Source organism: Schistocerca piceifrons, chromosome 2 (genome assembly GCF_021461385.2).
Source record: "Schistocerca piceifrons isolate TAMUIC-IGC-003096 chromosome 2, iqSchPice1.1, whole genome shotgun sequence".
NCBI lineage: Eukaryota > Metazoa > Arthropoda > Insecta > Orthoptera > Acrididae > Schistocerca > Schistocerca piceifrons.
In genome coordinates, this window is record NC_060139.1 from 908,233,544 (window position 1) to 908,246,236 (window position 12,693).

At 42.2% G+C, this 12,693-nt stretch overlaps 1 protein-coding gene across 1 annotated transcript in view; it reads left to right on the top strand.

The window, feature by feature from the left end:
- The first annotated feature begins 6,028 nt into the window (after positions 1 to 6,028).
- LOC124777436 (dehydrogenase/reductase SDR family member 11-like) overlaps positions 6,029 to 12,693 on the top strand; it is a 31,420-nt gene continuing 24,755 nt past the window's right edge. Inside the window, exon 1 of the mRNA XM_047252841.1 lies at positions 6,029 to 6,195. Coding sequence (XP_047108797.1) covers positions 6,058 to 6,195 — 138 coding nt within the window. The 5' untranslated portion in view covers positions 6,029 to 6,057. The remainder of the gene's footprint in view (positions 6,196 to 12,693) is intronic.

Below are 12,693 nucleotides of genomic sequence, written 5' to 3' on the forward strand. Positions count from 1 at the left end.
TCATCTGATAATACTCGTTCAGCCATTAGATATGGTAATCGAACCCAGCCCCTTACTTATCGATTTTCTATAACATGAAACATGTCGTTATTAACATTTATTACGGATGGCAAGTGAAGTCCACCGCCACTCTACGATCAGCAAAAGAAATTAAAAATGGCGTGAAGTGCTGATGGTAACTCAGGGAATACGGAGTGGCAGACGTGATTATGACATCAAGGAAAATGAAATAGACGCAGGGGCACATGTAACCAGGCGAATAGATGATAAGTGGCCAAAGTGTGTTCCCAAGAAATAGTAATATAACGATACGACGGCCTAATGGAAGGTGAGTGGATCGTGTTAGGGAAATTTTAGCAGCAGCGTAACTGGATATCACGGAAGACTGCAATACATGGCAAATGTAAAGGAAGCCATTACACAGCTGTGAACATACTAAGATGTAACGAATGGTGCTCTACAGATAGTACGATGCGATTCTTAAGTGTTTTCAAGAGATCAAGGTCCTATGTTCGCGATGCTGCTTGACACAATACTAGGGCGCTAGCCGTCAAGCAGCGGCGTTACAGCAACTGGCTGAACGAGTAGTCAGGTATGTGCTGCGTTCGAGTAGCATCATTTTCCTGATCTTCCATCAGAAACTTTTATCGCTACAACAAGGCATATTTCTTCGGAAAGGAACAATAATGACAGTAATAATAAAAATAATCATGATCATAACGGGATATTTGTAGCGAGGTATCATCGAGGTATAATAAGGAACAGAGATGTAATGAACATTTATTTATCGATACATTGACGTGTGTATCGCAAATCCAGTGCGCGTTATTCAAAGCTGGTATAGTCTGGCATGATTTGACTGCGATACACACATGAATGGATCGATAAATAATTGATCATATTATCACAATTCCTATTATAAACTATCTGATCAAGAGTATTTGGACACTTATTAGTGCACATTAATATAAAATGTTTCACACTTCGCCATTACGACGGCTTTAACTCTGCTTGGGACACTTTCGATGAGGTGACTGAATGTCTGTGTATGAATGGCAGCCCATGGCCGCTCAAGAGCCGAAACCAGACAAAGTAGTGATGCTGGACCATCTGGTCTGGAGTGAAATCGATGTTGGAACTCAACCCAAAGGTGTTCTATTCGGTTCAGTTCGGGACTCTGGGCAGGCCAGTCCATTTCAGAAATGTTATTATCCACAGATCATTGTCAATCAGTTGCTGCTTTCTGACGGGGTGCATGTATGGTGTAGGTTCACGCATCCTGTATCGCAGTTGTCATTTGGAGCATGTAGCGACGTTGGAGGGAGCGCAGTCAGGAGCCAGCTGCCACTTGTGACACATCAGGAGAGTATATTTCTATGTGTTTTTACAGTTTATACTCAAATTAGTAGTAGTAGTAATAGAATGGACAGGGTGTGTGTATCTTGCGTGCGGACACAAGAGGAGCTAGTTGCAGTTCGCGAACAGCTGAAGACGTGTCGGCAGCGATCAGTCGTCTGCAGGATACTGATCGGTGTCGAGCAGCGGCGGAGGATCTGGTGCGTCCACACGGAACACAGTTAGGTGTAGCTTGTTTTGCCCAAGGGCCCTGCTATCGGGGCACCATGTAATGGAGCCGACGCGGGTAATTCACCCTCAGCGCAAATTAATGGGCAAGTTGTAACGCGTCCGCGTAGCTCGCGGCGGAGAGTGAATGTGGGGATTGCTCATCTAGCCTCACTCGTTCACCATGTGAGTGGACAGATGGCCACTAACCCAACCAGGCACACGGGGAGAGTGTTTTACTAGTTATCTGGAGCTCCAATGTTAGGCACTTTATGGAACCCCTTAGTAAAGTAGGGCCCAGAGTCGGAAAAGTGCACTCGATCGATATGTCTACTTCATTCGAGGTGCGAAGGAGGCCCTGCCTGCCACTGTCGAGGTTGCAGGGTGCACTCAGATATAGGTTGTGGTTCATGACGACACCAATGGCGTCTGCCGTTTGGGTTCTTGAGGCTATCGTCAGTTCATACAGATAGCTGGCGGAAGTGGTGATGGTTGCTAGCCTTGCTTGCGGGTTGCAAGCGAAGTTCGCGTTATACAGTATTCTACCCAGAACTGATAAGGATTCCTTGGTTTCGAGCCGAATGGTGGGACTCTACCAGACGCTCTGTCGATTCTGTGACGGTCTTCGCTGCAGACCTGTGTTATGGGCTGCACAATTGTAGGATTCTTCTTGACAGATCAGGGCTGCACTACACACAGGAAGCAGCTACCAGGTAACGGTGTACTTGTGGAGTGTGCATGGCTCTTTTATTTTATTTTATTTTATTTTAATTTTTTAGGCCAAACGGTAGTTTGAAGTGCTCTGCTGAACTCTCAACAGTCGAGCGAGAGAGCGAAATCAGACTGTGTTGCGCTGTATCACTCTGCACTGCCCCTCGACGCTATTGAACTTACTCCTGATGAAAAGCGGCGCGGTGGGTCCCGGCTTCAGCTCGGCCATCTGGAGTCCCGGGTTCGACCAGCGACACCCCGCAACATAGTAATGCTACTCACGAGCGTTCGCATTCCAGTTCGAGCCGGTTTTATGTGCACCACTCTGTAGTATGGTTCTAGCAAAACTGAAATCCAGCCCATTTTCGTATTTCGAAATCGAGTCCAACTAACTGTTGGGTTTGAAAGCTACTGGGAGGTTCAAGAAGAAATTTGCATTTTTTATAAAAAAGCTGGACTTCTTCCATTATCCGTTAGTTAAGTGCATTTCTTCAATCGCTGAGCTGATTCTCATCAATCTTTGGCATGTAATGCGACATGAAATAGGACGCTGCTACGTTGGACAAAATTGAAAAGTCATTGCAGAAAAGTTTCCAATCGTCGAACTGTTTCAAACAAATTTTTGCCATGTGGTATGACATGAAGTAGGGTGCTGCTACACTGGGTGAAATTGTATGGTATTGGAGGGAAGTGTCAGAATCTATTTTAAATGTATTCGAGCATGCATCTCACAAAATTTAATTTAATAACGTTGTTGTAATATATGCTCAGAAATTTCGGCTATGCACCTAAGAACAGTTTATGTAGAATTTTAAGAAACTCACGAATGTTTCATGCACATAACATATAAGCGAAAGTTTAAAGGAGTAAGATCATTTACAAAAAATGGCCCTTCATGAGGAGACTTCCACTAACAATAAATGTGAAATCAGCTTGAAGAACTAAATACGACAGAAATGTGTGAAGGTAAGTGAAAGAGTGTACAGTGTGGTGGTGCATCATCTAATGCTCTACCACTGTGTAAAATGTGTGCTGTACGGTGAAGTATGTTACGCAGTCCATTTTCATGCATATTAATGAATTTTATGACGTTAATTGTTATTTAAAATAGCTACAAATGTTTACTGATCGGATCACACTGTAACTAGGAGAACATCCTGAAGCTTTATCAAGAAACCTACTGTTTGCTATTAATTTTTTAAAAAAGATGAAATATTCATGTCATCTTTATATCAGCTACGCTTAGCCACGATTTCTTTCACATACATTCCCACTAACTCAATGTTTAGTTATGTGGTACTTACTTGTACATTGCCACATATATATCCATATAAATAAAAATGTAAATATTCGTTTGTACAAACTCGTTAGTCTCCGAAAGTTCATCATTAATTGCTTTGAAATTTTGACACAACGTCGCATTCGAATACGCTCCCTCATTATACGGTGGTTAGTGCAAGTTGCTGTGCAGTTATATTGCCTTATCTCTGGCCGCTATACTTACTTACTTGTATAGTAGGTTGGCTACACAAGCCGCAATCACTCGTTGTCCTCACCAGTCAGCCTCCCCTATCTTCTTCGGTCCATGTATTCTTCTGCGACTGGTCCCATCATAATCTCTGACCCCGTTAATCCACCTCACAAGGAGACCGTACTAACACCCCCTCACTCATTCCATTCATACTGACAGGGTGTGTAGAACACACCAGGACTTCACCTTATGTGAACAGGCAGACGCAACTCTCAACTGTTTTCAAGAAAATCGAGGTTCAAAATTTTAGGAGTGCTTATACACTTTTTGTGGTCGCAAATATGTAAGAAGCCCGCAGCCAAGCGAGTAAGAGCTCAGTTTCATAAGAGGAAGGTCTGTGGATCGAAGCTCGCTGCCGGTACTACTTTTTTGTGAGTTACCTGCACCAGTATTCGTTGATACGCTGCGTGCTACGCCGCAAACCTGTGTGACGACCGAAAACCGTTTATAAATGTAAAAGAAGTTTGATTTGCAACGGACACCCTGTAAACAAAAATGCACAGGCAGCAATTCGGCGTTCATTACATGTGATGTATCTCGAATTAATTATTGTTATTCGTTGTTTCTAGAATCAATATCATCCAGATTCTTGCACTGCTCCGGGGTTGCACATTATACTTGTCACAGAAGTAAACAAGATGACTATACTGATTTGATTGGAAGATCTAGTTTTCAATCTCCTTTTACTCGTTTTTTGAGGATACAGATTAGGAAAATAATAAATGAATGATTAAATATTGACAATTTGCATGGTCATAATAAAATTATGTGGGAATGAAAAAAAGAACTGCCTACAGCAAAATTCGATTCACAGACCCCACACTTAGGAAACTTAAGTACTTACTGGCTTGGCTGCGGACTCTAACGACAGTGGTCCAACTAAACTTATAAGCACGTCTACAATTTTCAAACTCGATTTGATCGAAAACGGTTGAGAGTTGCGTCTTGCTGTTTACGTATGTTAAAGTATGTCTTGTTCTACCACCTGCCTGATGACATAGTCTTCATGACTCATTACATGCTCATACTACTTCAGTCTTCTCTCCTTACTCAGTGCCACAATGTTCAACGATTTGTACAACTCCTACAGTTCATGGCTTTTCCTTTTTCTTCAGGCATCTCTATCCTTCACTGGGCCAAAATTCTGTTTCAGATTAGCATTCTAAAATGCCAGGAGCTTTCTTTTTATCTTTTGGGTCAGAGTCAAGATGTCTGCGCCATATTGCTTCTTACAGCAGCAGATGATAAACTGCACAGAAAGTACGAAAATATTTTCACCAACTGCGACATAATCGCGTGTACAAACAGTGATCCAATACTGTAAAATGCTTTTTTATTCCAGTCTCCGCTCACAAATGAATTCTTTAGACGATTACCGGTTTCAGTCTGTAATGACCATCTTCAGATCATTTTTTACATAGGACATGGTGTAAAAAAGATCTGAAGATGGTCATTAGAGACTGAAACCGGTAATCGTCTAAAGAATTCATTTGTGATCAGAGACTGGAATAAAAAAGCATTTTACGAAAATATTTGATTGAATATTTTTACTAGATGAAGATAAAAGCATTTGAGCAACTTTTCCATGTAAGAAGTAGTTTAAATGTACGTGCAACAGCAATGCTTCAGAAACAAAGTGTTCATTTTTGAGAAAATAATTCTGAGTATTGGGCCACTACATTGTAACTACTGGAACAGCTAAATTGTCGACGTTTCAACAGACTTGCTACGATCCTCTTCAGGGCGGTTCACAGCTGCGGTGTTCGTTGATGCCCAAGTAGCACGGCTAGGTATTTTGAATGTGAAATGCTAAATCAGAGTGGGGCGTACAACTACGTTTACGCTGCTTACATGGGGTCGTAGCACTTCGGGTGGAGACTATCAAGACGCGAACCTAAACATCACGGTATTTGGTTTCAGAAATTTCATACAACAGAAGTGCAGAAAGACTGCAGCACGTGTACTATGTAATCGCTGAGACTCAAAACTACAATGTCGCTATGAAGGGGCGCGGTAAGGAGGGTTAATCATCGGTGGGAGATTAGGTTGCCTACCTGCAGGCGGTTGCGGTTCCGCACGTTGCTGTGGCGAATCTGCCATGTATCACGCGTAGGAAACGAAAGTGGAGGGGCGACTGTTGTGACGAAGCACATTTGCGAGGCAGCTGGAGGCCAAGACTATAAAAAGCGAGTTGCGCTTCTCCGCAGCAGTCAGAGAAGACACGGCAGGAGGCGACGCATTAAGTGGCAACGATGGGTATAGAGACGTACGCGGGTCGCGTTGCCCTGGTAACGGGCGCCAGCTCCGGCATAGGAGCCGCCATCGTGCAGGCGCTGCTCAGGAAGGGGCTCAAGGTGGTCGGACTCGCAAGGAGGGTCGACAGGGTCAAGGTAGGCTTTCTTGTAGGGAGTTTATCTGTAATTCTACACTATTGGCCATTACAATTGCTACACCAAGAAGAAATGCAGACGATAAACGGGTATTCGTTGGACAAATATATTATACTAGAACTGACATGTGATTACATTTTCACGCAATTTGGGTGCATAGATCCTGAGAAATCAGTACCCAGAACAACCACCTCTGGCCGTAATAACGGCCTTGCTACGCCTGGGCATTGAGTCAAACAGAGCTTGGATGGTGTGTACAGGTACAGCTGCCCATGCAGCTTCAACACAATACCACAGTTCGTCAAGAGTAGTGACTGGCGTACTGTGACGAGCAAGTTGCTCGGCCACCATTGACCAGACGTTTTCAGTTGGTGAAAGATCTGGAGAATGTGCTGGCCAGGGCAGCAGTTGAACATTTCCTGTATCCAGGAACGCCCGTACAGGACCTGCAACATGCGGTCGTGCATTATCCTGCTGAAATGTAGGGTTTCGCAGGGATCAAAGCAAGGGTAGAGCAACGGGTCGTAACACATCTGAAAAATAATGTCCACTGTTCAAAGTGCCGTCAATGTGAACAAGAGGTGACCGAGACGTGTAACCAGTGGCACCCCATACTATCAAGCTGGGTGATACGCCATTATGGCTATGACGAATACACGCTTCCAATGTGCGTTCGCCGCGATGTCGCCAAACACGGATGCGACCATCATGATGCTGTAAATAGAACCTGGATTCATCCGAAAAAATGACGTTTTGCCATTCGTGCACCCAGGTTCGTCGTTGAGTACACCACCGCAGGCGCTCCTGTCTGTGATGCAGCGTCAAGGGTAACTGCAGCCATGGTCTCCGAACTGATAGCCCATGCTGCTGCAAACGTCGTCGAACTGTTCGTGCAGATGGTTGTTGTCTTGCAAACGTCCCCATCTGTTGACTCAGGGATCGAGACGTGGCTGCACGATCCGTTACAGCCATGCGGATAAGATTCCTGTCATCTCGACTGCTAGTGATACGAGGCCGTTGGGACCCAGCACGGCATTCCGTATTATCCTCCTGAACCCACGGATTCCATATTCTGTTAACAGTGATTGGATCTCGACCAACGCGAACAGCAGTGTCGCGATACGATAAACCGCAATCGCGATAGGCTACAATCCGACCTTTATGAAAGTCGTAAACGTGATGGTACGCATTTCTCCTCCTTAGACGAGGCATCACAACAACGTTTCACCAGGCAACGCCGGTCAACTGCTGTTTGTGTATGAGAAGTCGATTGGAATCTTTCCTCATGTCAGCACGTTGCAGGTGTCGTCACCTTGTGTGAATGCTGTGAAAAGCTAATCATTTGAATATCACAGCATCTTCTTCCTATCGGTTAAATTTCGCGTCTGTAGCACGTCATCTTCTTGGTGTAGCAATTTTAATGGCCAGTAGTGTATATTTATTCACAGGCAACAGCCTTTCACACTGCAGCGGAGTGTGCACTGTTTTGAAATGTCCTGTCACATTAAAAGTACGTGTCCAACCTGGACTCTAATTGGAAGCTGTGCCTTTTAGAGACTTTTGCCAACTGGGCTATCCACCATACAGTTTTAATGTGTGAAGTAGTTTCAAAACAGAGAACATTCCTCTGCAGAGTGGAGTATTCATTTTTAATATAGTTCTGTAAATATTGCAGAAGAGATTTTTGTGGAACCTCGTCTTCACCGCTGCTTCATTGTGTGAGGTATCACGTGGGGTTGAAGTCTCCAAGTGACTGAATAAAACAGAATTTACAAAACAAAAAAATATTGAGGAGTAAATATGGCACTTCAGAGACATCATGGACGCACTCTACCTATTTCATAGCGCAGTTCACATTGCTGTATCCAACAAAACTTGGATTATCGAGAAAATGAAAACACAAAGGCTGTAAATTTGCTACTGCCATACCCATTGATGTGAAGGAAAGAGAGCTCTGTACAGTCTGGTATACATAGTAAATGTATAGTGAACTGCTCAGGTACACCACTTACAGGTAATAGAATGAAAGTATAAATGGAAAGCCAAAGATCGAAGTCCATTCCATATGTGGCATACAGCAAACCAGTGCTTAACAGTATTGGTTAAAAAGGGCCCTTCTATGAAATACCAAATTAAGATCAACCTGAAGATGCCTAAATGAGGCGAAACGCGTAGTTGAAAAATAAAAAAACTAAAATTGCGACCGAGACTGTTTTTAACCAAAAAAGATGGGAGTGGTCATGGGCATCAGCAGAAATTTTTAGTTGTGGGGGTAGGGGGAGAGGCAAAGCTCTAAAATAGACATTTTTTGGTATAAATGAATTTGTCAGTTTCGAGACATGTCACGCCATAAGAACTAAATTATACATGTAACACAAAAAACTTACTGTACTGAACAGAATTGATGGTTATCCACTCAACATACGAAAAAACTGTTATCCAGACTGGGATGGGGGCAGAGTGAGGGGCAGGTGCTTCCTCTTGCCCCCCCCCCCCCCCTTTCACTTGTGGACGCCTATTGGCGTGGCTGTCAAGTTTTACTCAAAAGATGTCTCTGTGCAGGGGTGGAGAACTGTGTGCTTCAGCAGCAGACACTTTATTCACAGATAAGCAAAGGAGTTAAGAATGCGTTAGAAACGTGAAACGATGACGTGTTTGTAGTTTCTTCACGAGCAGTTTGTAGAGTCTTGGTTGAGTGCACAAAGTTGCGTCAGAGAATCGCGATCTGAAACCCTTTCCGCTGATCACATTGAAGGGGTGGTGACATAGACCGCGGCCTGAGCGGCTTTTAACGCACCACAGGGTTAATCTCAAGGCACTGGTGACGGTGCAGGGACACAGTAAAAGTCACCATTTATCAGTAAAAGGTCAGCTGCGGCGCTGTCTAACCTCAGCTGCACGACTACTTCAGAGGTGCCTGCCGCTGACAGCTGCTGTTTCTCGACAGACAGTACATCGGAGGCTTAGAGCATAGTGCGGTGCTTCCAGGACTGGGACGGCGCACCGTACCCCCGATCGCATCCACTCGGCGTATCAACGACGAGCATCGGTATGCCGGCAAGCCTTGACGTGACTTTAAGGTGGTTTCTCACATTCGACTAGATGGGACGCCTCAGTAAACATTTCGATCATACTTTCACGTAGGACAGCACTAGATGCAGGCAGATGGGACATACGAATTCCGTCCTGGGAGAGAGTGTCTAAAATGACCTTTTTTAAAAATAATATTATGAATTTTTAAATATATGTTTGGAGAGAGAGAGATTGAGTTTTGATTGAGATTTTTACTTTAAGTCGTAACTGGTACCTGAATTTTTGGTTGCTGCCTCCTTGAATGCACCAGTTGTTGACGTATTGCAATTTGGAGGAAGTTATTGTTCTTTAAGGTTTAAAATACGACTCTGTTAGTTACTTGGCCGTATTGCGGATAGCTTTGAGCCCAAGTTTTTGTAGCTTTTCATACCTAAGGGACCACTGTTGTAAGTAAGTAAGATCAAACAGCAATCTACTTTTCGTGAGAAAAGGAGATTGCTTGACACACAAACTCCCTTCAAAATACACGTCCTGCTACATCAAAATTGGTCAGTGGAGTTGAGCACCATACTATTGTACGAGAACATAACCCAATTACTGTAATTAAGAAGTTATGAGAGGTTGTTACTTATTGAATGTAAGCTATAGAGAATGCATTTCTTTTCCTTTATTTTAGTGAACTTTGTACACTTACAATTCTGTCTGCTGATAGACGGCAACGACAATGAAGTTCCGCTCATTTCCCAAAAACAAGATGTTTCTAGTCTTCACTACCAAAAATTTTGTACAAATAAATGTTTGGCAACTCTTACACATACTTCACTCGGTTTTATCACTAGAATATCAGTTTTCATTAAATATAACAATACGTTCTGAGCGACGGCCTAGCAACACGTCCTCTTTCCACAAGATACAGATTAACAGTCTTTTTTTAAATAAAATCAATTGTCTTTTTTTTTTTTTTTGGAGTCCATACTCAAAGATTCTCTAATACTATCGTTGCGGGGATTGCGCGCTAAAGAGTTTGTTGCTGTCCAGCTGCACTTCACTTCACTTCAAGTACTTTTTGAATCACATTTACATTTTTGGTATTTACATACATTACTGAGCTCCTCAGAATAAAATCAGGCACAAATTAGCTAAAGGAAAAAAGAGCAGAGAGGCACAAATAACGTTACAAGCGGTGGTCGCGATTTGGCGAAGGGAGAGGGGGGAGGGGTTAGACAGGTAGAGCATCCGGCTACTCTCTACCACTAACATTGTCAAATCCAGAATAATATGCCGACCCATGTAGGTATGTGATAAGACCACGAAAAAGTAAAAGGTTCTTTATTCTTGTGCCCTAATGGATCACGCGATGTACAACAGAGAGTATTTTCAGAGTTTTGATTTAGGTTTTTTCCGAGCCTGTACCACTTTCATTCCCTCCGAATGGGCACTTTCCCATTCGTCACACCAGGTTTTTCCGATCTTGTTGGGTTTTCCTGCTGGACCCACTATCTTGTCTTGCATTTTCTGCCCAAAAATGTATTTTTCTAAATTATCAGTTGTATTATTCCAGCTTCCTTCGAGTCTTCCTTTACTGCTCCAATCCGTTTTATTATTTAAATTTTAGCTTAACAGTATGGTACCATTCTTTTAATAGGCCCGTAGAACTGAAGCCACCGTTTTTATTTGATATTTGAATAAATGTACCTCCCAATTTCTTTATTTGCTCTTAGACTATATGTTCCTTCTTCATTGGACCAAAAATTTTCCTAGTTACATTTGTTCTCTCTTTTGGTTTCCCTTTGTACCTCATTCTGTTTAAAATAAGTGTTTCAGCCACATAAAGACACTCTGATTCGATGACTGTGTTGTCGTGTCACAGTTTCTTTATTTATTTATCTTTCCTTAGCTAGATGCCACACAAAACTTCTCAAATAACTGGCAGATACTACTTCACCATTCTACACTACTTCTGCAAACGAGTACAAAAAAAATCTCGCCTAACTGCCAGTTTTGGCGATCACTGTGATTCGTGTTTCGTTTGCAGAGTGAAGTGACAGAATCAGTCGTTCATCATAACAAACAGCCTCATAAAAATCGCTTATTTCTCTCTGAAATGATGTAAAATTCGTTTTCGCATTTTACTCTGGTCAATATTCTAACAATGTCTGTCTCATCTTGCACTATGCTTTCTCACAGTTAACTCTTCCTATAAACTATTCAGTACCTTTTGTTATTATGTTTCAAACATAATTTGTTCACTACCAGACCTAACACATTTCCGATGATTTCGTCTATGGTGCCTGTCATGATAAGCTCTTCACGTGAATAACTCTCGAAAGATGTACGGTTGTATTTTAATTTAAACACCCATTTCTTAATTTCAGAATGATGCTGTGAAAATTCACGAGAAATCGTTGAACTTTCATTGGTGATAAACATATGTGAACTGCACTGTATTTCAGTTTATGCAAGTGAATGAAATACACACGGCAAGACTATACAAGCGTATAAAACTACCACATAGATAATCTTTGTATTTTATGTATATTGTTACACAGCATACTCCATTATGATAATAATCGAACATTACAGTGATGTTAATGTTCTCTCGGAAGCTTAGAGTATTGCATCATGCCCAGGTACGTTGAACGTGCAACTATTGGCAGGGATATTGAAAGGCAATTACTCCTTATGGAAGAGTAATATTGTAATCTGCACTGAAGTTAGGGTTATTATTTGATATCAGATTCATTATTTTTTCTTGATGAGCTCGCGAACCAACACACGACAATCGTCATAGAACTTTGTGGGATAACGAAGCAAGAGCCTGCAAACTAAGTGGTAAGATAATTTGTGCAGGAGACGGTATCTGACAGTGATACGCACTTCGGTATTTTCTCTATTCACACATAGTATAACCTACTTTTTATAATTTTTTAGTACCACCTTCTAACATTATATTACCACGATACAGCAGAAAATCGGGCGTGGGTGTTATCTGGGAACGTAAGATATTTAACTTATCCTCATTATTTAAATAACTGATTTCCCCAGGGCGGTATGTTTACTACGCTAAAAATTTAAACATGACAGTCGTATCTCTCTTTCATATGCTATGTTGCATTGGCTGAGGGTAATTGAAAATTGCAGCACTTGTGGCTAGGTAAGAATTTTACAGTATTAGGTGAAGAATCATTCCACCACTGAGAAGACCTGTTTTCTGGAAATAACTACGAATGTGAATAAGTTTCACATGATTTGGTGACAGCTACTCTGGTTAGGTATTTCACTAATTACAGCTTGTCCACGTCCTTCAGCTCTAACATTATTTTTGGCACTTTGGAAAACCATCAGTCCTCTATTCAGTAAACTATTTAAATTTTCAAGTCTCATGGAATTCATCTAAAAGTGGGCATCGACAGATACGGAATCAGTTGATTTCCACTAGCATTGGTCTAAAAAGACTAGGGAATT